Below are 23,213 nucleotides of genomic sequence, written 5' to 3' on the forward strand. Positions count from 1 at the left end.
ACGCGGAAGTCTCCTCGCTTCTCTCCCCACCCCCCAGCGCTCTAGCACCCGGAGCGGGGTGCGGGGGTTGCACCCTGGACCTCACCTTCCCCTCCCCCAGAGGAAAAAAAATAAACTGTCGGGGTGAGGCGCAAACTTAGTAAAGGACAATGGATCCACTATGAGAACCTGCGATCTCAGCCGCGGCTCCGCGCCTCCCGCCCTGCCGTCGCCCGGGCACCTCTCCGTCGAGTATATTCCACACAATTTGGGGGGGCATGGGGACGAGGATGACCCCCACACACACACCTAAATAGTCTCTAAAGCATCCTCCCTTCCAAGCCCCCGGTAGGAAGCCTTTCTCCTCAGGTCGCAGCTAATTCAGCAGGGGTTACTAAGGGGTGAGTGGGGCGGGGGAGGGGAGGGCAAGCGAGGCCCCACCCCCCTGCTCTCCCCCCTCCCACCCCCCCCTCTTCGGAGGTGAGGAGGAAGTGGGCCAAGGGGGCGCGGCCGGCCGCTGACTCACCGCCTCCCCGCCGGAGGGTCCGGGGCGGGGTGGGGGTGCGGCCGGGCCGGGGGTGCAGCGCTGGCAGGGGATGGGGGGAGGGGGGGGAAATCCTGCGTGGATAAAACCTTCCCAACCCTCTCCCACGCGCATGCCCCGTTATGACTTGGTGTGGCCCACCGGCTGCACGCGGTCCCCGCGATCCTGAGGGCACGGGTGGGGTGGGGAGGTCCCGGCACCGTTGGTGCCTCAGGGGCTCGGGGAGGTGTGTGTGTGTGTGGGGGGGTTTGAACCCTGAAACCCCTGCGGGGCTTCTGCAGCGGCCCGGCAGGCCCCGCCCCGTGACGTCACGGAGGCCACGCCCCCGTGTGGAGTGCCACCTGGCCTGGGCGGGGCGCGCCCGCCGCCCGCGCTTGGGCTTTTTGAACCAATCGGTAAAGTGACACCTGGAGGTAGGGACTCAAGTCTGGTTCCTGATCTTTTGTGCGACGCCCGGGATCACTGAAAGCCGGAAGGATGGATGTACAAACCCACCCTCAGGGGTGGCGTGTGGGCCCCGCCTCCCCTGCCCGGGCTGCGGTCCCTGGCCTCCTCCACCTGGGAAACACCTTCTAGGCAGGGCTGGGAAGGTGACTTAATGGTGCTCTGAAGAACTGAGTAATCTGCTCCCTTCCCCTACCCCCTCTGGGAGACCTTGAACCCCGCTGCACCAGAGGTATAATTGTGTCTCCTCAGGCTGTGAGTAATTTTGGAACCGGGCTAGACACTCAACCCAATCAGGCTCACAAACAGCAGCTCAACAAACGTCTGTCTAATTGATTGAGAACTCCGCTCATGATTTTGCTACCCAAGTCTTTCTCTCCTATGGGTGGAAATGTACAAATGGGAGAAGTGAGGTTTTAGGCTTCACCTACCCTGTAAGCAGGAATTGGCAAGCGTTTTTCTATAAAAACCTAAATTTTAGACAAGATATCGGTCTGGTTGACTTCTTTTTTTCCTTTAGGGGTGCTGGGAATTGAACCCAGGGCCTTCTGTAGGGTAGGCAAGTATTCTACCACTGAGCAAAACTATCAGCCCATAGGAGGACACATGTCTGTACTTTTGTAATCCTGGTCCTTGGGAGACTAAAGTAGGAGGATCACAAGCCTGAGGCCAACCTGAGCAGAAAATTCACTAGAGTCCAAAAATACCAAGAAAGTGTTAGAATGCTAGCCAAGCAAGCCCAAGACCTTCAGTTCAAACCCCAATATAGCCCAACAGGAAACAAACTCAGAGAATTAAATTTTTTAAATAGCTTCCTTAGTCATTTTCTTATCATACATATCCTCCTGTTTTTATTTTCCTCACCACACTTGTCACTATCTGAGATGCCTTTCCATGTTGGTCTCCTCGTTTGCCAAATTAGGTTTAGTCTTGTAAGTAGGGCCTGGTACACAATAGGTGCCTGCTATATATTTGTAGAGGACAAAATTTTTAATAAAAAAAACATTTTGAATTTTTTTTGGGGGGTCTGGTTGTGGGGCCTGAACTCTGGACCTGGGCGCTGTCCCTCAGCTCTTCAGCTCAAGGCTAGCGCTCTACCACTTGAGCCACAGCACCACTCCGGCTTTTTTCTTTTTGCTTATGTGGTGCTGAGGAGTTGAACCCAGGGCCTCAGGCATGCAAGGCAAGCGCTCTACCACTGAGCCACCTTCCCAGCCCATATTTTGAATTTTTATGTAAATAAAAGTTAATAAGCCAGGGAATGGTAATTCACACCTGTCATCCTAGCTACTCTAGAGACTAAGACCTTAGCCGGGTGCCAGTGGTTCACGCCTGTAATCCTAGCTACTCAGGAGGCTTAGATCTAAGGATCAAGGCTCAAAGCCAGCCTGGGAATGAAAGTTTGTGAGATTCTTATCTGCAATAAACCCGCTAGAAAACTGGAAGTGGTGCTGTGGCTCAAACAATAGAGCGCTTGCCTTGAGCTGAAGAGCACAGGGACAGCACCCCAGCCCAGAGTTCAAGCCCCACGACTGACAAACGTAAAATAAAAAAGTTAACATCACAATTTTCTCCTACCTTCCCTCAAAAAACAGATGAAGCCAGAAATGGTAGTATACACCTGTAATCCCAGCACTCAGGAGGCAGAGGCAGGAGGATCCTTAGTTCCAGGTCAACCCAGGCTATTAAAGTCTTGCCTGGGGGGGAAAGAAAAGGAAATTAGGAAGGAAAGAGAATTTTGTTGAGCTAGTTGATCTCTCAAGATCTGTTCAGTTCTCTTTTTGTCTGTCTATCTATCTATGTATCTATCTATATTCGCCAGTCCTGGACTTGAATTCAGGGCCTGGGCACTGTTCCTGAGCTGCTTTTGCTCAAGGCTAGCACTGTATCGCTTGAGCCACAGCACCACTCCCGGCTTTTTCTGTGTATGTGATGCTGAGGAATTGAACCCAGGGCTTCTTGCATGCTAGGCAAGCGCTCTACCACTGAGCCACATTCCCAGCCTCAATATTTTTTTTGAAAACAAAACAAAAAAACATTAGGTTGATTTTTTGGCTTTTTTTTTTCTGGTCTGAATGATGGTGGTGGAATTCCCCCTCTCTCATAAGACTTTCTTTGAGAGGAAGTAGGAAGAAGGGGAAATAAACATTGTGAGGTTCCTCCATAGGCTGGCTTTCCTTCCACTCTTCCACATAGCTAGGGAAGAGAGAGTACTTCTCTTCCTCATGTCCATTGGAACCCCAGTTGAGCAAGTTGTCCCCAAAAGACAGACATCAAGCCTCCAAGTCTGCATTGGAGTGGGAGTTGATGGTCTTTCCAGGTCCACCCCGCCTCTTCTGTAACACAAAATGGGGAGAGAGGAGAGAGTTAACAGCCTTCCTCTGGCCAGCCAGCACGTACCTGGCCTTCTAGAAACCCCTCCTTTTTGTTTGCCATTGCTCTACCACTTGAACTAGTCTGATTTTCTGGTGGTTTATTGGAGATAAGAGTCTTATGGACTTTTCCTGCCTGGGCTGGCTTTGAACCACAATTCTCTGATCTCAGCCTCCTGAGTAGCTAGGATCACAGGCTTGAGACACACGCACCCAACCATGGAAGATTTTTTTGAGGCTGGGAATGTGGCTTAGTGGTAGCATGCTTGCATAGCATGCATGAGGCCCTGGATTCAATTCCTCAGTGCCCCATAAACTAAACATAATAATAAAATTATTTTTAAGTTATTTTTAACTCAGCCTCATGCTTCCTGTTGGCAGTTTTGACTTTTGTTTGTTTGTTGTGGCTAACTGGAAATAAGAGTTTCACAGACTTTCCTTCCCTGGCTGGCTTTGGATGTTGGTCCTAAGAGCTTGGCCTCTTGAATAGTTAGGAATGAGACCCCTGTTCTCATGTGAGGCATGACACTATTCCTTTTGTTTTGGAAACAATGCTGGAGCTGGCCTTGAACTCTAAATCTTCCTGCTTGTACCTCCTTGGTAGCTGGGATTACAGATATGCATGCACCACTATGCCCAGCTCCTCCTCCTGTTTTTGTTTTTGTTTTTTTCCCTGTTGTGGGGCTTGAACTCAGGGTTTGGGTGCTGTCCTGAGGGGTTGGCTTCGAACCACAGATCTCAGCCTCCTGATAAGCTAGGGTTAAAGGCCTTAGTCACCGGCTTCTGGTTTTGAGGGACTACCATAGACAACATCCTCAGTCCATTAGACTTGTCTTGGGGTAGACAGTAACCACAAAGACTAGAGTTGGACATGTGACCCATCTACCCAATCAGACACAGGCAGGTGGTCAGTCACATGACTCAATGTGGCCAATAAAGAGTGATCTGGAGATCCAGCTCAATTATGGAGGAATTAGCTAGCTGTCTCTGCTGGGGACAGTAGGCAGGTTGGATGTGAGCCTAGAATGACAATTTTTGTTACCCTACATGGGAATGAAGCCAGTTCTGAGAAAATAAAGTAGTTCCTAATGCCATCTATCTTGACAACTGGATGTAGCCTTGTAACTCCCCAATGTCCTCAATTACACGGCCCAGTAAATTCCGTGGTTGGCTTTCCTTGGTTATATTGAATTTCTGGCCCTGACAACTCAATCTTGCCATACCTCCTTCTGCTGCTGAACAATTACCAGCAACCCTCTCTCATCCATATGATAACTAAACTCTCTTCTCTGCAGTGCAAAGTCATTGGGCCTCCGGATTCCAGACTTCTCCCTTGTCTCCAAATCCATGTTCTTTTCTACTCCACTCTTGCATCTTCAGATGTCTTCAAATATCTCCTCTGCTATCCACATCCAATGATGGCCTCTCTTGACTAAGACTTAGGTGATCTCTGCTCTGCATTCATGCTCAGGAACTGTTCATTATATTGCCTACACGTTTCTACCTTATTCTTATTTGGAATGAGAGGATGCACAGTTCTCTGTGTCCCCTTCTACCTAGTATAGTGCTTTAGGGCCTGGTATGCATAGATGAGGCAAACTCCTTGTTCAAGTTCCTCAGCACAGGCTGGGAAAGTAGCTCAAGTGGTAGGTTTCCTGCCGAGCATGCTCCAGCTCCTCCTGAGTTCAATCTCCAGTGCAGTGAGAAACCAAAGCAAAATCCCCATCAACAAGTAGGCTGGATCATGTGTTCCTAAGGGACACAGTCCAGAGTACAAGCTGGAAGCTGGGGATGTAGCTCAGGGGTCAAGCCTATCATTGTTGAAGGCCTTGCAGGCTAAAGATGAAGGGGGTGGAGGTGGTGGGAAGGCGGAAAAGACAGAGGATTCTTACCTCTGAGTGTTCCTCTGAGGCCTTGCAGAGCCGAGAATAAGCTTCTGCTATGATGGCCGCCCTGGGGGGGAGCAAAAGAGAGCCCAGCTTCAGGATGAGACCATCCTTCTCCAACCCCCCCCATGCCACCCCAGGGTGACTCACTTGCAATGCAGCCCTCCCCCAGGAGGTAAATCCACAATGTCCTCAGAGACCAGAGTCCTGAAAACCGAATTTAGGCTGGGGGGCTTCTGTGCAGAGGCATACAGAGCTGAGGAAGAGGTAAGGGTTATAGAAAGCAGATATTTGCCAGGTCTCCTCCCTCTGGGCACTGACTGAGTGCCCCCTCAGCTAGCTCACCAGCCACTCTGTGGCCCAGTGCTTCATCCAGGGCCCGCTCCCTCTGGATCGCATCCTCGCAGGGCCTTGGAGCTCCTGGGAAGCAGACTAGAACGCAGGTCATATTGTCCAGGCTGCCCTAGATAGGGTGGAGAAAAGGAGCCTGCTGGGAGAGGGTGGAAGGCTGTGGCCCAGGGGCTCCATGCCTTCAGAGACATGGTGGCATCTCACCAATCCTGGTGTTCCATTTCCCCTCACCAACTTGGTTATGCCAGACTCCTTAGTTTCTCAACCATGTGCCTGGTTTAGACTTTGCTCTCTACAGTCCTAGCCTTGCCCTAGTTATAGCGGGCCATGTCCTTTATCTAAGGATCCGCCCCCTGTGCTTTCTAGTAAACAGAAGTGGGATTTGAACTCTGGGGCTCACAGTTACTGAGTAGATGCTTTACTACTTGAGCCAATCTGGTCTCTCCCTCCCTCCCTCCCTCCCTCCCCCCCATACTGGGATTTGAAGTCACAGCCTGGTCACTGTCCCTGAGCTTCTTTTCTTTCTTTTTTCTTTCTTTCTTTTTTTTTTTTTTTAAAGTTGGTCATGAGGCTTGAACTCTAGGCCTGGGCTCTGTTTCTGAGTTCTTCAGCTCAAGATGAGGGCTCTACTACTTGAACCACAGCGGCACTCCAGGTTTTCTGGTGGTTAGAGAGAAGAGTCTCATGGACTTTCCTGCCCCAGCTGGCTTTGAACTGTGATCCTCAGATCTCAGCCTCCCGAGTAGCTAGGATTGCAGGCTTGAATCACTAGCGCCCAGCTCCTGAGCTTTTTTTGTTTAAGTCTGGTGCTCTAGCACTTGAGTTATACTTCCCTTTCCAGCTTTTTGGTGGTTAATTGGAGATAAGAGCCTCACAGACTTTCTTTGCCAGGGCTGGCTTCGTACAGCAATCCCTAGCTCACGGCCTCCGGAGTAGTGAGCCACAGGAGCCTGGCTGTTTTCTGGCTTTCAAATGTGTTGATACTGGGAGCGAACACATGCAACTTGAATTCAAGACCTTAACTTTTGTGCTAGAGGCTAGCCCTCGCCCCATGCTGGCCACGCCCTCCCCGAAGCCACGCCCACTCAGCCCCACCCCTTTCCGTCTGCCCATCCAATCCCCGCCTCCCTTTCCTTCCACACGTGCAACCCCGCGTCCCGCCTCCGTCCAGGACCTTGCACAGGCACGTGTCCAGGAGCTGCGCGCAGAGCAGCTCCGGGGCCAGGCCCAGGCGGAGGCGCGAGCTCACCAGCCCCGCCAGGGCAGCCCCGGACATCGCGTCCCACACGCCGTCGGAGGCCAGGAGCACGAACTCATCCTCGGCGCGGCGTGCCAGTGCAGCCACCTCTGGCTCTGCTGAAACCAGCTGCAGCTCGGGGGGCCTCCCCGGCGCTTCTTTGTAGGCAAAATCGCCCAGTGCTCGCGACACGGCCAGAGAGCCCTCGACGCGCCGGCGACGGATGGTGCCACCCGCGTCGTAGATGCGCTCGCGTTCCCGGGGCCGGAGGGGACGATGGTCCTCGGTGCTGAAAGCCACGGTGCCGGCGCGGCTCAGCACGGCTCGGGAATCGCCGCAGTGCGCCAGGTAGAGAAATCGCGGGGAGACCAGCAAGGCCAGCGCCGTGGAGCCTCCGGGGTCCCCCCGGGGCCAGAGCTCGCGCAGGCGCTCGTCCGCGCTCAGGAAGGCTCGGCGCAGCGCCTCCCGCACACCCTCGGGCTCCCGGGGAGCCGCGCCCAGCTCTCGGAACACGTGGCCCGGCAGGTGTCGAGCGCCGAAGCGGGCTGCTCGAGTCCCGCCGTGGCCGTCCAGGACCGCGAAGAAAGCCCAGCCCGGGGGCAACCCGGGGATGGAGAGCCAGGCGCAGTGCGCATCCTCCATGCGCGCGCGCCAGCCCTGCGCCGCGCTCGCCCCGAAGCGCAGGCCCCACGACGGCGCCGCACCCCCGTGTGGCCGCTGGGAGCATCGCGGCACGGCGGGACGAGGCTGAGGCCAATCGGGGGCCCGGCCCCCCGCCTCCTCCTCCTCCTCCTGATCCTCCTCGTCTTCCTTCTCCGCCCCCTCTCCCTTCCGAGTCCTCCAGAGGAGACGCTCCAGCAGACGGGCCAGGGCCGCCATCCTTCCGTCCAGGGATCCGGAAGCCTCCACCCTGGGCATCTACCCCGCCCGTCACTTAATCTCTCCGCTGTGAGATTTTAAAACCAACTAAATCTCCTTCCTGTCCTTTGACCTGAACTCAAGTCGGGTCACTCGCAGGAATTGCGTTCTTAGATGTTGCTTTTCCACATCTTCAAAGAAGAGTTTAGGACCTAGGTCGGGGGGGGGGGGGGCGGTGCTGGGAAACAAATGTAATTGATAGCAACAAACGATTACATAGCTCTAACCATGTACCATGTGGCACACTCTATTATACATCACCATTAATGGTTTACAGAAGAGGAAACTGAGTCACAGAAAAATGAAGCAGTGTAGCCTGGAGGTGAGGCTCAAGGAGTTGGCGTCTATTTGGGAAAAGTAAACAGTATTGTGGTTACATTGGCTCTAGGATCTATTCTCCATAACTTTTTGCTCTTTTGCTCAAGGCTAGTGCTGTACCACTTGAGTCACAGCTCCACTTCTGGTTTTCTGGCGGTTAATTGGAGATAAGAGTCTCATGAACTTTCCTGCTAAGGCTGGCTTCCAACCATGATCCTCAGATCTCAGCCTTCTGTGTAGTTAGGATGACAGACATGAGCCATCAGCACCCAGCTAACACAATTCTTGACTACCAGTCCTAGCCCTGCTGAACCCAAGCTCTGCCCATTTTAGTGACAAGTTGCCAGTCTCAAACCTTTAAACACAGTTGTTATTGTTTTTTGTTTTTTTGGTCAGTTGTGGGTCTTGGACTCTGGGCCTGGACATTGTCTCTCAGCTCTTCAGCTCAAGGCAAGTACTCTACCACTTGAGCCACAGCACCACTTCCTGTTGTCTGATGGTTAATTGGAAATAAGAGTCTCACTGACTTTCTTGCCCGGGCTGGCTTTGAATGGTGATCCTCAGATCTCAGCCTCCTGAGTAGCTCGGATTACAGATGTGACCCACCAGTGAGGGGCTAACAGTTATTTAGTGACTCCTTCAGGATCCTGACACTGAGCTTTAGTTACTTTCTCTTTTAGATCCTATCCATCCATTCAAGACCACAGCCTAGTACCCTCACAAATTTTGTAATCCTAGTATCACTCTCCTCCAGCCCTGCCACCCAAATCTAGCTAGTCTAGCTTTCTTCCTTCCAGATTAGGGCCATCTTCTGGGTCTCTCCCCTTCCTGAACCAATTATTTTCTATTTCCTTTAAGCAATGTCTCTAGACATAGGTTGTGCCCCATTGTTTGAATAATTCTATTTTAGCAAGAGTTCCATCTGTGTTTTTGATCTCCCCTTCTTCACTTCATTATTATTAGCCAAGTACCAGTGGCATCCTGTAATCCTAGTTACCCGGGAGGCTGAGTATCTGAGGATCCCGGTTCAAATCCAGCCCACGGAGGAAAGTCTGTGTTGAAGAGTGCTAGCCTTGAGCAAAAGGAGCTCAGGGCCACGGGGACCTGAGCTCAAGCCCCAGCACTGGCAAAAAAGAAAATGGAAAAAAAAAACTGGAAGTGGAGCTGTGGCTCAAGTGATAGAGCACCAGCTTTGAGGGAAAAAGCTAAGGGACAGTGCCCCGGTTCTTAGTTCAAGCCCCATTACCAGCACAAAGAAAAAGAAAATCTTTCCTAACACTGTACTTTTCCTTTCCATTCTGGCGGCTAATCTAGGCCTGGACCCTACCGCCCAGACCCGCCCACCACAAGACCACCCTAAATCTGCCCCAACTCACCGTGATACACACAGCCTTAATTCTACAGCCCCTTCACCCTATCCCAAACTCCACACCCTTGGCTCTAAAGATTGCTCCCCTTTGGGGCAGGCCTCGCCCTTTAGGGGTTTGTCCACTCCATTGGATCCCCACAGTCCTAGAACCTAGCCCCAACCCTCAAGCAACAAACCACTCCCTTCCCTTGCTCCCAGGTGTTTTCCCACCCACTCACCCACCTGCTTTATGAATGGGCCTCCCCCCCACCCGGCCTGCGCTATACTCCCGGCCAGAGTTACAGTGCCAAGACTCCGCCCACAGGCTTGGGTCCTCCCACAGGCCTGGCTCCTGGGTCATGGCCACGCCCTCGGCCACACTACAATGCTTTCCTCAGTCCGGCCCCGCCCCCAGGACTGGCCACGCCCCTGGGTCACGCTGCAGTGCCTTCTCCACTGCAGCCCCGCCTCTAGGCCTGGCCCCGCCCTCCCCTGGCCCCGCCCCCGCCTCACTGCAGTGCTTTTTCCACCGAGGCCCCGCCCTGGCTCCGCCCCCGGTCTCCCTGCAGTGCCTTCCCCGCCGCGGCCCCGCCTCTGGGCGTGCCCTCACTCCCCCAGGCCTCACTGCAGTGCCTTCCCCACCGCGGCCCCGCCTCTAGGCCTGGCCCCGCCCTCCCCTGGCCCCGCCCCCTCCTCACTGCAGTGCCTTCTCCACCGGGGCCCCGCCCGCCCGCGCGGAGCCGTGCGGACAGCGGCGACGGCGACGGCGGCTGCTGAAGCAGCCGTGGAGGCAGAGGCGGCAGGGATGGCGGCGGCATCGTGGGCGCGGCGGAGATGAGCACCCGCAGCCCCAGGCCCAGGGCGGCGTGGCCGGAGCGGGCGGGGGTCCTGATGCAGGCCCGAGGGGGGCCATGGGGCAGGTCCTGCCGGTCTTCGCCCACTGCAGTGAGTAGAGAGCGGCTTGGGCTCAGTGTGGGGCCCTGAGGCCCGAGCGGGGTCCCCTTTGGGGTCTCCAACTGCGCCGGGCCGCAGGAGAGCCGCCGTGGGGAGAGGAGGCGAAAGAGACAAAGGAAGTCCTCCCCTCCCCCCGCGCTGTGGCGGCAGTGGGGGGCAGCCTGACCCCGAGGACCCGAGTGAAACCCGGCGGAGGTGGGGGCACGGAGATCGCAGGCGGGCGCGGGGCGCGCCGGGCGCTGGGACGTGGCGCCCGGCCGGGCCTGGGAAGGTGGCGGCGCGCAGGGAGCTGTCCCCGGACCCTGGTGCTGGCCGCAGCTGGCCGGGTGGAGGGTAGAAGGAAGCCCAGAGGGAAAAGAGGGATCTGCATGCCCATCACCCTTGACTTCTGCCCGAGAGGGAACCCTAACCTCACCCCGATTGTCCAACACGCCGTCCCCAGAAAACAGCCCTCCTTGGGTTGGCGCCAGGACTCCCGGGTCGTCAGCGGCCTTTTCCACTCATTAGTGGTAACCCTAGGGAGGGCGGGCCCACTATGCTTCAGGCCTCTGGTTTCCCAGATGAGGGAAGGTGGGGGCTGGGAGATCAGTTTCAATCTCTTAATGGTGTGCAGAGCCCCAGGCTAGCTCGGAGGGTTGGCGTCTCAGTGGGAAAGGTCTGTGGATCTCTGATGCCAGGAGCCCTGAGCTATGCGTGTTTGTCATCCTCTGTCCCACCAGGTCCCATTTGCTTGTCTTCAGTGTCTAGATGCCCAAATTCTAAGAATTTGCCATTTCCACATGTTATTTTGTTTGTATGCCAATACTAGGACTTTAAAAACTCAGGGCCTCGAACTTTCTAAGCTTTTTCACTCAGGTTGGATGCTCTACCATTTGAGCCACACCTCCACTTAAGAGTTTGTTGTTGTTGTTGTTATTTTACTCGTTAATTGGAGGTAAGAACGTCTAACGTTTCTATCCAAGCTAGCTTTGAACCAAGGATTTTCAGATCTCAGCCTCCTGAGATGAGATTACAGGAATCAGCTAGGACTTAGAGAGCAGGCCTTACCTTGCTATTTGATCCTCTTCAAACTTATGTCAAAGTTATAGGTTCACTTGTGGGTTTTCTGTCTCTTCCTTCCTCAGGGTTGAATTCAGTGAGGTCAAGGATTTTTTTTTTCCCTTGTTAGGTTCATGGTTATATCCTTGAGAACAGTACCTGCCATAGGGACTGGGGCGGTTGGATCAGTGGTAGAGTGCTTGCCTTGCATGCACGAGGCCCTGGGTTTGATTCCTCAGCACCACATAAGCAGAAAAAGCCAGAAGTGGGTGCTGTGGCTCAAATGTTAGAGCACTATCCTTGAGCTGAAGAGCTGAAGGACAGTGCCCAGGCCCAGAGTTCAAGCCCTAGGACCGACAAAAAGAAAGAATGACAAAGAACAGTACCTGCCATAGTACATGTTCAATAAATGCATGTCAAAGGAATGAATGAATAGAAACTGCCCAGGATCCCTAAAGACTCTCAGATTATAAACAGAACTTTTTAAGGTCCTATGCATCAGATCTCCTAAGAACCTTCAATTTGGACCATCTAAGGCTGGCAGGACCAGCCCATTTCTGTGACTGGAACACTCCAGACTTTCTTCTTTTCCTTTCACAGAAGAAGCTCCATCTACGGCATCTTCTACCCCTGATTCTGCAGAAGGTGAGCAGGAGGAGGGTGTGTGAGGGCTGGGCTTGAAGGATTGCTCCTGGCTGGGCAAGTCAGGGTTCTTGCCCAGAGAAGTTCATGACCTTTCTTCCCTCACTGAAGGAGGGAATGATGATTCGGATTTTCGGGAGCTCCACACAGCCCGGGAATTCTCAGAGGACGAGGAGGAGACCACATCACAGGATTGGGGCACCCCCCGGGAGCTGACCTTCTCCTACATTGCTTTTGACGGTGTCGTGGGCAGTGGGGGACGTAGGGACTCTGTTGCCCGGCGCCCTCGGCCCCAGGGTCGCTCAGTATCCGAACCAAGAGACCTGCCCCCACAGCCCAACCTGGGGGACAGCTTGGAGAGTATCCCCAGCCTGAGCCAGTCCCCAGAGCCTGGACGCCGTGGTGACCCCCCTCAGGCCCAGTGTTCCCTGGAGGACCTGAGGCTTCGGCTAGACCAGATGGGCTGGGCTGCTCGCTGTGCTGGGTCTGGGGAGGACTCGGCCACCAGTAGCTCCACCCCACTGGAAGATGAGGAACCCGAAGGACTGGATGTAAGAGAGGCTGGTGAAGGTAAGGTGTAGCAGGTGTAGAACTTAACCACTGGCGGGGGTGGGGGAGTGGGGGGGGAAAGGGGGTGGGGGAAGGGGGTGGTCGCTCCTGGGGCACCTGGAAAAAGCTCACGGCCTTCTCCCTATTGCACCAGAAGTGGACCCACAACTCCATTTCCCTCCGTTGTCACCTCCGGAGGTCTTGACCCCTCAGCTTACTCCCAGATCTGGGACCCCCCGGGTCCATACTCCATCCCCACCTACATCCCGAGATTCGAACTCTGGGCCTGATGAACCTTCGCCTGCCAAGGAGGATGAGCCATGGGGGCCATCGGAGCAGGAACCAGTCGCAGGACAGTGCCTCAATATCACGAGCCAATCAGAATTCACACTGGAGCCACACCTACTAGGTAAGCAGACAGCCCAAGGCAGATTCAGCCTTGGACTACTGGAAGCCAAAGGTTGGGAGATTGAAATTCAAAGGGACCAATCCAGTAAAAGGAACAAAGACAGTCTGGTCAGCTATTGGCTAGCCATTATAAACTCCGCCCTTGACACTTCCCATTGGCCGTTTCGCTGTGGTTCCCGCCCACTACAGAAGTTAGGATTGGATAATTGCCAAAAGAAAAATAAAACTCCCTCTTTTTAAGAGCTGCTCCTACTTGCTGATTGTGGATACACCGAATTTGAGAAAAACAAAAAGCACAGAACAAGGCTTTCTTCTTGATGTGGCTACGGGACTTTTACAAGTAAACTTTATGCCTCTTTCTTTCTTCCTTCTTTCCTTCCTTCCTTCCTTCCTCCCTTCCTTCCTCCCTTCCTTCCTTCCTCCCTCCCTCCCTCCCTTCCTCCCTCCCTCCCTCCCTTCCTCCCTCCCTCCCTTCCTTCTTTCCTTCCTTCCTGCCTGTCTCTCTCTCTCTCTCTTTCTTTCTCTCTTTCTCTCTTTCTCTTTGTTTTTCCCTCCAGTACTGGGACTTTTGAACTCAGGGCCGAGGCCCTGTCCTTTTGCTTTTTCTGCTCAAGGCTGGCATCCTACCACTGGAACCTCAGCCCCCCCCCCCCCCGCCCCTTTCAGCTTTTTGTATTCGTTCATTGGGGATGCCTCTCGCAGGCAAAATTTTCTACTTGAGCTGGCTTTGAACCGTGATCCTCAGATCCCAGCAGCTTCCTGAGTCCCGGGGATTCCAGGCATGAGCCCCCGGTGTCTGGTTTCTATGCATTTCCCAAGCACTATGTCCCAGCCAGGCATGGTGGCACATGCCTGGAATCCCTCGGGGGTTTCAGGACAGTCCGGGCTCCATAGAGAGGCCCTGCCTTGCCAAAGAAAAAAGCAAACAAACACACAGAGCTCCCTATACCGTTCCCTGACAGCATCCATCCGCCGGTTGTAAATAGTCCCTGCCTCACTTAGAAGCTGTGTGGGGCGGGGCCTCCAGGAACTTGCTTAGGTGTTTACACAGTGCAGATCTTGGACTGGTCCCCACCTCCGGGGACAGCCATTGGCTGAGCCCCGCGAGGCCCCGCCTCTCCGCTCCCTCCCTCGGGGGCCCCAGTGCGGTGGCCCCAGTCCCCACTCAGCCACGGTCTCCGCAGCCTCTAACTTCCCGCCGAGATGGGGAGTCAAGGTGGGTTTGTCCGGGGGTGGGGGGTGGGGCCTGGGACGGGGCCTGGAGGGGGAGGGGGGACGGGAAAGGGGTCCAGTTTGGCCCTTCTGTCCCTCCAATCTGGAGCCTGGATTGCTATGGCTCCTGAATTCTCCTGAGGCTGGGGAAGGCGGGGAGCTTCAAGGGGACCTAGAGAGGATCTGGAGGAAACGTGGGGATCCCCACCCCAACAAGCTAGGACTCTGGGGCCTCAGGAGCAGGGAGCCCCCCCTCCCCCAGTCCCGGGCCAGTCGCTGCTGTCACTCAGGTCCGGGACAGGCCAACACAGCTGCTGGCGGCCCCCTCCCCCCCAGCGTGCCTAAACTTAGCCCCGCCTCAGGCGACCCGGCCCCTCCCCCACACGGGGCCAGGCTGGGGGATTCCCCCCTCACCTCCCCCCTCTGCCCAGGGAGAGGAGGGGGCTACCCCTATTTAGAGGGAAATTGAAGAATGCCAAGTGAGGGGGTGAGTCTCTGTAGTGGAGGGCTGGTAGGATGGGTTTGCTAGTCCGCAGTAAGGGTGTGAGGCTGGGTAGGGTGTGGAAGGGGACTGATGTGGGTTCTGGGGCGGGTGTTGCAATGTAGATGGAAGGGAATCTGGTGGTCCATGGGCCAGGCCTCAGGCTGGGTTTGGAGGTGCGTTGAAGAACTGTGAAAGAAGCCCGGTACCCGTGGCTCATGCCAGTAATTCTAGCTACTTAGGAGGCTGAAATCTGAGGATCACAGTTCAAAGCCAGCCTAGGCAAGGAAAGGCGGGGAGATTCTTATCTCCAATTAATCACCAGAAAACCAAAAGTGGTGCTGTGGCTCAAGTGGTAGAGTGCTAGCCTTGGGCAAAAGAAGCTCAGGGACAGAACCTAGGCCAAGAGTTCAAGTCCCATGACCAACAATAAACAAAAGAGAGAGAGAGAAAGGAAGGAAGGGAGAGAAAGAAAGAAGTAAAAGTGCCTGGTGTATTGGCCCCTGTAATTGTAACTACTCACAGGAGGCAGAGATTGGAGAATCTTGATTACAGGCCAGCCTTGGAAAAGAAAAGTTTGGTGGTTCCATCCCATCCAATGGCTGAGTGTGGTGTTATGCCCTCTTCCCAGCTAGAGGGTGGAGGGGAAAGAAAGAATTGCAATGGTTGGGAGCAACAGCATGGGTCTATCATCCCATGGGGCATGGGGGAGCCCAAGGATGATTGCAGGTCAGGCTAAGTCCAGCATAAAGCCAGACGCTTCCTGGAAAATAACCCCAAAAGGAGCTAGTGGTATGGTTCAGATGGTAGAATGCCTGCTACCTAGTAAGCATGAGACCCTGAGTTCAATTTCCAGTACTGCCACACAAATCCCTGAAAGGCGTGGCTAATTTCAGCTAAAAGGAGCATGGTGTTCTTTATATATTTAGGACTTAGAAAATCATGTATTGTGGGCTGGGAAGGTGGCTTTGTGGTAGGGTGCTTGACTAGCATGCATGCAGCCCTGAGTTTGATTCCTCAGTACCACATATACAGAAAAAGCCAGAAATGGTGCTGTGGCTCAAGTGGTAGAGTGCTAGCCTTGAGCAAAAAGAAGCTCAGGGCCGGGAGCTGGTGGCTCACGCCTGTAACCCTAGCTACTCAGGAGGCTGAGATCTGAGGATCGCGGTTCAAAGCCAGCCGGAGCAGGAGAGACCGTGAGACTCCTATCTCCAATAAACCACCAGAAAACCGGAAGTGGCGCTGTAGCTCAAGTGGTAGAGCGCTCGCCTTGAGCTGAAGAGCTGAGGGACAGCGCCCAGGCCCAGAGTTCAAGTCCCACGACCGATCAAAACAAAAAAAAAGAAGCTCAGGGACAGTGCCCAGGCCCAGAGTTCAAGCCCCATGATTGGCAATAATAATAATAATAATAATAATAATTGTTAAGTCCAGTAAGGCATTCCCATTCTTCACTGAGATGAAAACGAGTAATGCACATTGCTGGGCCAGATGTTGAGAAAAGACCACACTTGTATTGCAGGGGGAATTAAAACCTGTTACTGTTGAGCCAGCACCGGTGGCTCACATCTGTAATCCTAGCTACTCAGAATACCTGAGGATCGTGGTCCCAAGGCTGCTGGTGTAGAAAACAGTTCAGGCAACTCCCATCTCTATCCAGTCAAAAGCCACTAGTGGAGGTGTGGCTCAAGTGGTAGAACACCAGCCTTGCATGCAAAAGCTAAGGGGCAGCTCCCAGGCCCTGAGTTCAAGCCTCAGTCCTTGTGTGTGGGCATGCACACACACACACACACACACACACACACACACTCAGAAAGGTGGGAATCATATAAGGTCTGAAGCAGGTGCACTGCACAGGCAAGAATGGTAGTAGTGGCTCCCGGCAGCGGCCTGATGCCTCCCTGCTCCACAGTGGCGGACTTGTTGTACTGGAAGGACTCCCGGACATCGGCGGTGGTCTTCACTGGCCTCATGGTCTCCCTCCTCTGCCTCCTGCACTTCAGCATCGTGTCCGTGGCCTCGCACGTGGCTCTGCTGCTGCTCTGTGGCACCATCTCTCTCAGGGTTTACCGCAAAATGCTGCAGGCTGTGCACCGGGGCGATGGAGCCAACCCCTTCCAGTGAGACCCCTTGTTCCCAGACCCCCTCCAACCCCCAGCTCCCTAGCACCGACCCTCAGTCATGACCCCTGACTCGGGCAGCCTCATGCTCTTTCCTCCTGATCTGAAACCTGAGTTTGACTCCAGCCCACTCTACAGGGTCCCTCAGTCCTAACCCCAGGACCCCATTCCTTGCTCTTGTCTCAGCCATGCCCCCAGGCTCCATCCCTTTGTCCCATCAGGGCGTACCTGGACGTGGATCTGACCCTGACCCCAGAGCAGAGGGAACGTCTGTCCCACCAGATCGCCTCCCACGTGGTCTCTGCAGCCAAGCAGCTGCGACATTTCTTCCTGGTAGAAGACCTGGTGGATTCTCTCAAGGTGCCTTGAGGCTGTTCCCACCCCTCTTCCTCCTCTTCCTCTGGGGTTCCCAAGTCTCACCTCTCTCTCTCTCTGGGGGTGGGGAGGGGGCGCTGGGGAGGACCTCAGCCTGGACCTGACCACGGCCTTCACCCCCAGTTGGCCCTGCTCTTCTACATCTTGACCTTCGTGGGGGCGGTCTTCAATGGTTTGACTCTTCTCATTCTGGGTGAGTCAACATGGCTGTGGTGGGCAGATGGGAGCAGGGTTGATCAGGTTTGAGGGGGATATGGGACTCCAGATGAAACTGTGGAGGCCCTGGGTCAGCCTGATCCCCTCATCTTTGTATCCACAGGAGTGATCGCTTTGTTCACAGTCCCGCTGCTGTATCAGCAGCACCAGGTGAGTACTACAAGCCGACCACCCACGGCCCCCTGGCCGGTGCTGCGCAGCTGGGATGACAGGCATGCACTACCACACCTACCTTTTATTAGTTGAAATGGGGTCTCACCAACTTTTCCCCACCACTGGATTAGGACCTTGATCCTCCTGATCCCCATTCTCCTGGGTGGTGCTGCTGCACTTGGCTGTTATTTTGTATCTTGAAATAGGGTCTTGCTTTTACCCAGGCTGATTCCACCTCTCCAGCAGCTCTGGAGCAGCTGGTATTACAGACATGTGCTGCCACACCCCACATAAAGTGTATTTAAATCAAACCACTCAGAGACTCATCCTCTCACTTTACCCTGCTCTGCAATATAGATACAACACCGACAAGCACATGCATGCGCGCGCGCACACACACACCATTCCTAATTCCTTTTCCTTTCTTTCCTTGGTCTCTCCAGGCCCAGATAGACCAGTATGTGGGTTTGGTGACCAATCAGTTGAGCCACATCAAAGCTAAGTAAGGGCCTGAGGTAGAGCTGGATGGGAACTGAGTTGGGGGGAGCTGGGGAACATGGGAACTTTGTCCTGGCCGCCATCAGAGCAGGCGTGGTACGATCCCAGCGCCGGCCACTAGGTGGCGGGCAGGGCCTGGCCGTGTGCGATCCCAGCGCCGGCCACTAGGTGGCGGGCAGGGCCTGGCCGTGTGCGATCCCAGCGCCGACCGCTAGGTGGCGGGCAGGGCCTGGCTGTGTGAGATCCCAGGGCTGGCGGCGGATGCTCAGCTCCTTCCACCGCTGTCCACCACTGTCCCCCTGGTTTCCAGTGTCATCTTTATCTCTTGATACACCCCTGACCTCCAGTGTTTCTCCCTCAGGATCCGAGCTAAAATCCCAGGGACCGGAGCCCTTGCTTCAACAGCAGCCTCAGTCTCCGGATGCAAATCCAAAGCCGAATGAGAGGACATCTGTGCTCGCTCATGGGATGCCTGGCTTGCCCCTCCCCCAGCAGCCCCTGTCCCCATCTCCTCCCCCCCATCCCCGTCCATCCCCCACTTTCTCCTCCCTCGCCCCAAGCCAGTTCCCGGTAGGTATCAGGATCTCTCCCACTGGGGACTCTGCACCATTGTCTAAGCCACTAGGACTACATTTCCCAAGAGGCTCTACGCCAGGAGTCCAGGAAAGACAACGCACCTTGGTCGTGGGACCTGCTGGGACTTGTAGTTGTCTAGCCAGGGCGTGGTCCCGCACTTCCGTGACCGGCCGCTGGAGGAGCCACAAGGGGTTGGTGTCTTCTGGACGACTCCAGCGCCAGGCTGGGGCTTTGCATGGGGCCCAGGCGAGGCCTGAGCTTGGATTTACACTGTAATAAAGACTCCTGTGGAAAATTCCAGCCTCCTATGCTTCCAGCCCCTCCAGCTTTCACCTTCCTGGTCTGAAAAGCACTGGACAGGACAGGTCCAGGACCTGCCCCCAGTTAAGCAGAAGAACCCCTACAACTGTCTGTTACAGTATGAACTGATTAAGGGGAAAGTGAGAAGAGACCACGCAGTCCAGCCTTGTCCCAGCCTGAGCTCAAGGCAGACATCACTAGTACATTCCACATTCCAACGTTTTCCTTGCCTGCGCTCAAGGCAGACATCACTAATAGATCTCACACTGTCTACTACACACTCAAGTATTTACCTTCTGAAAGTCTCTCTCTATCTCTCTCTCACACACACACACACACACAGATACACACGACAAACATTCAAATAGTTTCTTCTTCCTATTGATCTCCAACCCAGGAACAATCCCATTGCCCTCTTAGTTGCCAGGCTAGACACTACCCAACACTCCTTTCCCCTCACTTCCTACATCTAGCCAGCTGAAGAATCCTATGTATTGCAGTACCATCTCTAGTTCCCAACATCTCTTCACTCTGCCTCAAATTACCTGGGGCCCAAGAATAGGCTCATGGCATGGCCTCAGGTTCCAGATCTAAACAGATAGAGAGAGGCCAGGGGAGACTGGATTCCAGTACAGGATCCTGGGTGTGAATTTTAGCTTAGCTACCTCTTAGTTGTGTAACATTGAGCCAGGAGAGGTTTGTACTAGGTCTTGAACCCAGGGCCTCGCCCTTTTTTTTATTCCCATCATGGGGCTTGAACTCTGGGCCTAGGCACTGTCCCTCAGTTCTTCAGCTCAAAGCTAAATGCTCTACCACTTAATCTTCTTTTCTGGTGGTTAACTGGAGATAAGAGTCTCATGGACTTTCCTGCCCAGGCTGGCTTTGAACCATGATCCTAAGATCTCAGCCTCCTGAGTAGCTAGGATTACAGGCCTGAGCCACCAGCACCTGGTGGGTTTCATCCTCTTGCTTGGCTTTTTTTTTTTTTTTTAATGGGGCTTGAACTCTGGGCCTGGGCGCTTTCCCTGAGCTCTACAGCCCAAGGTTAGCGCTCTACCATTTGAGCCACAGTGCCACTTCCAGTTTTCTGGTGATTAATTGGAGATAAGAGTCTCACAGGACTTTCCTGGCCAGGCTGGCTTTGAACCGTGATCCTCAGATCTCAACCTCCTGAGTAGCTAGGATTACAAGCTACAGGTATGAAGCACCGGTACCTGTCTTGCTTGGCTCTTTTAGACATGATTTGTCTGTTCAAGCTGGCTTAAAATCTCAGCCTCCTGAGTAGCTAGAATTGTAGGCTAGCCTTGCATGAAAAACTTAAGGCACAATGTCTGAGCCTGCAGTTCAAACCTCTCTCTCTCTCTCTCTCTCTCTCTCTCTCTCTCTCTCTCTCTCTCTCTCTCTCTCTCTCCTTTCTCTCTCTCTTCCCCCCCTCTTACTCTCCCTCCCCCCCATCAGCATCATTATTTCACTACCTGGATTTGGCTGTCCTGGAACCTTATATATAGATCAATAGTTCAGGCTGGTCTTGAATTCACAAATTTCAGCCTCCTGAGTGCTGGGATTATAGGCATGCACTACCACACTACCTGAAGTATCTAAAAATGCTTCCATTCAAACTTTTCATAAGACAGGGCTGGGAAGGTGGCTCAGTGGTACAGTGCTTGCCTTGCATGCCTGAAGCCCTGGGTTCAATTCCTCAGCACCACATAAGCAAATAGAAAAAAGCCAGAAGTGGCACTATGGCTCAAGTGGTAGAGTGCTAGCCTTGAGCTGAAGAGCTGAGGGACAGCGCCCAGGCCCAGAGTTCAGGCCCCACGACTGGACCCCCCCAAAAAAAAAACTTTTCATAAGACAAAGGGTTTGTTCAAACACCATCTATAAAGGCATAAAGCATGTTGAAGCTTGAAGTGGGTTTTCCTGAGTATGCTACAGACATGGTACAAATCTTGGTGCATTGCACTCAAAGCCACGCCCCCTGCCCAATGATAGCATAGACTCCAGGGTGCATCCCAACCCTCTTATGCTCAAGCAATACAATCATAAAGGCATATCAAGTTTCCTGCAGCTGATTTTGTTTTGTTGGCATAAACAATAAGCAAAGAAACATAGAACAGGACCAGTGGTGATCAGAGTGGTGAAAAAGAGTCCAGCCGGCAGGGGATCGAGTGACAGTCTTGCTATTTTAAACTGGGCATCTTGGGAGCTGATATTTGAGCAGAGGACAGCGGGAGGGGGCAGCGAGTCCATGAAACATATGGCAGACAGGCGATCAGCAAAGGTCTGGAGAACGAATCCTGCCCGGGGTCATATGCCTCAAGCTACAAGCCAAATATGGAGAGAAAAATATTGCCAAGCAATCTCTGACATGTAATGCTTTTTTGTTTGTCTGGTGTTTTTTGTTTTTTAAATTTTCTATCCTGGGGTTCGAATTTAGGGTCTCAAATTTTTTAGGCAGGCACTGTACCACTTCAGCCACATCTCCAACTCATCTCATGCTCATTTTGCAAATCCAGGGCAGGGACCCTTAGCACAATCCTCCCCAGTAGCTGAGATTCTAGAAGTGCACTACTAAGCGTAACCTGATCTTTTTTTTTTTTTTTTTTGAAATAATGATTAGGGTGGTGTAATTATAATTACGATAAGGTTCCATTCTCCCTGGAGACTGAGGGAATCTGAGCCTCCGTTTCCCTGACCACAGCACTCAGGTGTAGACATTGATGAAATTCAGTGTCTCCCAGGCAGATTTCATTCCCAACACCTAAGATAGTACCTGGGACTCGGTACATTCGAATAGTCAACGTTTGAATGAAGACCGAGCTCAGCCGATCCTGCAGTTCCAAAAATGTACACCAGGTGGCGCAGCCGCCCCCGTTCGCGCGGGGCCACAGCTTCGGGCGGTCGGGGAAGAAATGAACCCTACTCCTGGGCAAAAAACCCCAAAATTCTTCCGCGAAGGTGTGGAGGGGAGGAGGTTGGGGGGGGTGGGAGGTTCTGGATTCGACTTGTGAGTTTCTTCCGTTAGGAAACCTTTTTATTTACTTATGATTCCTGCCTTTTGTATAAATGGGTTCCGAATCTTTGGACAAGAAACTCCCTGGGTACTGTGTCCCAGAATGCACAGCGCTATGCAAATGAGGCCGCTTCTCGAAGCGAGGAGTAACTCGTCTTCAGACACACAAAAAAAATCTGGCCAACGATCTTGGTTATTACTTTTCAAAAGACACGGCAGGTATTTATAAGCACCAAAATGAGAGCGTTGACAGCATCCAGGATAAATCACCATGGGTGTAAAATGCTGAGCTTTTAGGACTTTATATAGAGGTATGGAAACACTGGCTTCTGCCCGGATGATCCTCAGTGGTCTGGGGTGCAGGCTTCAAACCTGTAGCTGTTTAGCGACAGAGTGGTTCAATTCCACCTTTCGGGCGGGAGTATCTATCCCATTTTTGTCCCCACAGAACTCAATTCTCCTCCAGTCCTGAGTTTGCTCAGGGGCGCACTTCCGGAGGGCGCCAGAAGAGGGCGCTGTGACCCATTGTCCATCCCGCGAGTATTACAGATCCTTCAAAAAGAAAGTGAAGAAAACTTTGCCTCTGCAGTCTGGGGGTGCTTCCAGTGGGAGCCTTGGTTTTCCTTTCCTGGATTGGGCATTCAGTCATTTGTTCACTCACGGATTAATCACGCCTTGGCTGAATCAGGGCCGCCTTTGTTTCTCTGCACGTGCTTGCAGTTACTCATAGCACAGTTTCTGGGGTTTTTTTTTTAAGACTTTTATTGAGATTAAGTGATGACAAATTTCAGAAATTTCACAGTATTGTGAGATAGTGATAGTTAGTTAAGGTCACACACCCTTTAACCTTCACAAGGCAAATTCTCGTTATCATCTTCTAGAATGTTTGTGAATTCTATGGGCTTTGACAATACAGCTATTTCTTCTACATGGAGGGATATGTACATTTCCTTTGCTTAGTGTCAGCTGTTCCCTCTTTCCCTCTCATTCCCTCCCTCCCATCGCTGCCCTTGAGATTTTTAGTTCATTTTCATCAATGTCCAGTGCAGCTGATGGGTCCCACTGCTGTATCCTCCTCCTGGTGTCCCTCAGATGAGCACATACATACATACATATATATATATATATATATATATATATATATATATATATATATATCATATATGTGGTCAACAACATGAGGTCATTTAGTAATGATATGACAAATTGAGTGGACATCTTTTGTCTTATCTCCTTGCATTTTGTATTTAACATCCACCTATCAGGGAGACCACGTGCGTTTGT

General features: G+C 53.2%; 2 protein-coding genes and 1 non-coding gene across 5 annotated transcripts; 2 read left to right on the plus strand and 1 right to left on the minus strand.

Annotated features, from left to right (window-relative positions):
- Positions 1 to 2,866: 2,866 nt before the first annotated feature.
- LOC138812588 (probable protein phosphatase 1N) lies at positions 2,867 to 7,692 on the minus strand. Its single transcript, XM_070000562.1, has 5 exons — positions 6,751 to 7,692; positions 5,571 to 5,688; positions 5,376 to 5,481; positions 5,232 to 5,292; positions 2,867 to 3,303 (listed from the first exon to the last, which is right to left on the minus strand). The coding sequence occupies exons 1-5, from the start codon at positions 7,690 to 7,692 to the stop codon at positions 3,241 to 3,243; spliced, it is 1,290 nt and encodes a 429-aa protein (XP_069856663.1). The 3' UTR covers positions 2,867 to 3,240.
- Positions 7,693 to 10,153: 2,461 nt separating this feature from the next.
- On the plus strand, positions 10,154 to 18,901 carry LOC138812589 (reticulon-2-like). Of its 3 annotated transcripts, none has more exons than XM_070000563.1 (10): positions 10,154 to 10,342; positions 11,990 to 12,034; positions 12,143 to 12,601; positions 12,735 to 12,989; positions 16,591 to 16,798; positions 17,020 to 17,158; positions 17,297 to 17,366; positions 17,493 to 17,539; positions 17,986 to 18,044; positions 18,402 to 18,901. In XM_070000563.1, exons 1-10 carry the CDS (start codon positions 10,309 to 10,311, stop codon positions 18,481 to 18,483), a joined length of 1,398 nt encoding a protein of 465 aa, XP_069856664.1. In that variant the 5' UTR covers positions 10,154 to 10,308; the 3' UTR covers positions 18,484 to 18,901. The 3 variants fall into 3 exon arrangements, with proteins under 3 accessions (XP_069856664.1, XP_069856665.1, XP_069856667.1); XM_070000564.1 differs by having other exon boundaries at positions 11,993 to 12,034; XM_070000566.1 differs by lacking the exons at positions 10,154 to 10,342; positions 11,990 to 12,034; positions 12,143 to 12,601; positions 12,735 to 12,989 and adding an exon at positions 14,146 to 14,204.
- A 3,359-nt stretch (positions 18,902 to 22,260) lies between these two features.
- Positions 22,261 to 22,347, plus strand: Trnastop-uca (transfer RNA opal suppressor (anticodon UCA)). Its single transcript has one exon. It is a non-coding gene; the product is annotated as a tRNA-Sec (tRNA).
- The last annotated feature ends 866 nt before the right edge of the window (positions 22,348 to 23,213 follow it).

Source organism: Dipodomys merriami, unplaced genomic scaffold, assembly GCF_024711535.1.
Source record: "Dipodomys merriami isolate MVZ:Mamm:240054 unplaced genomic scaffold, mDipMer1.0.p SCAF_57, whole genome shotgun sequence".
Taxonomy (NCBI): domain Eukaryota; kingdom Metazoa; phylum Chordata; class Mammalia; order Rodentia; family Heteromyidae; genus Dipodomys; species Dipodomys merriami.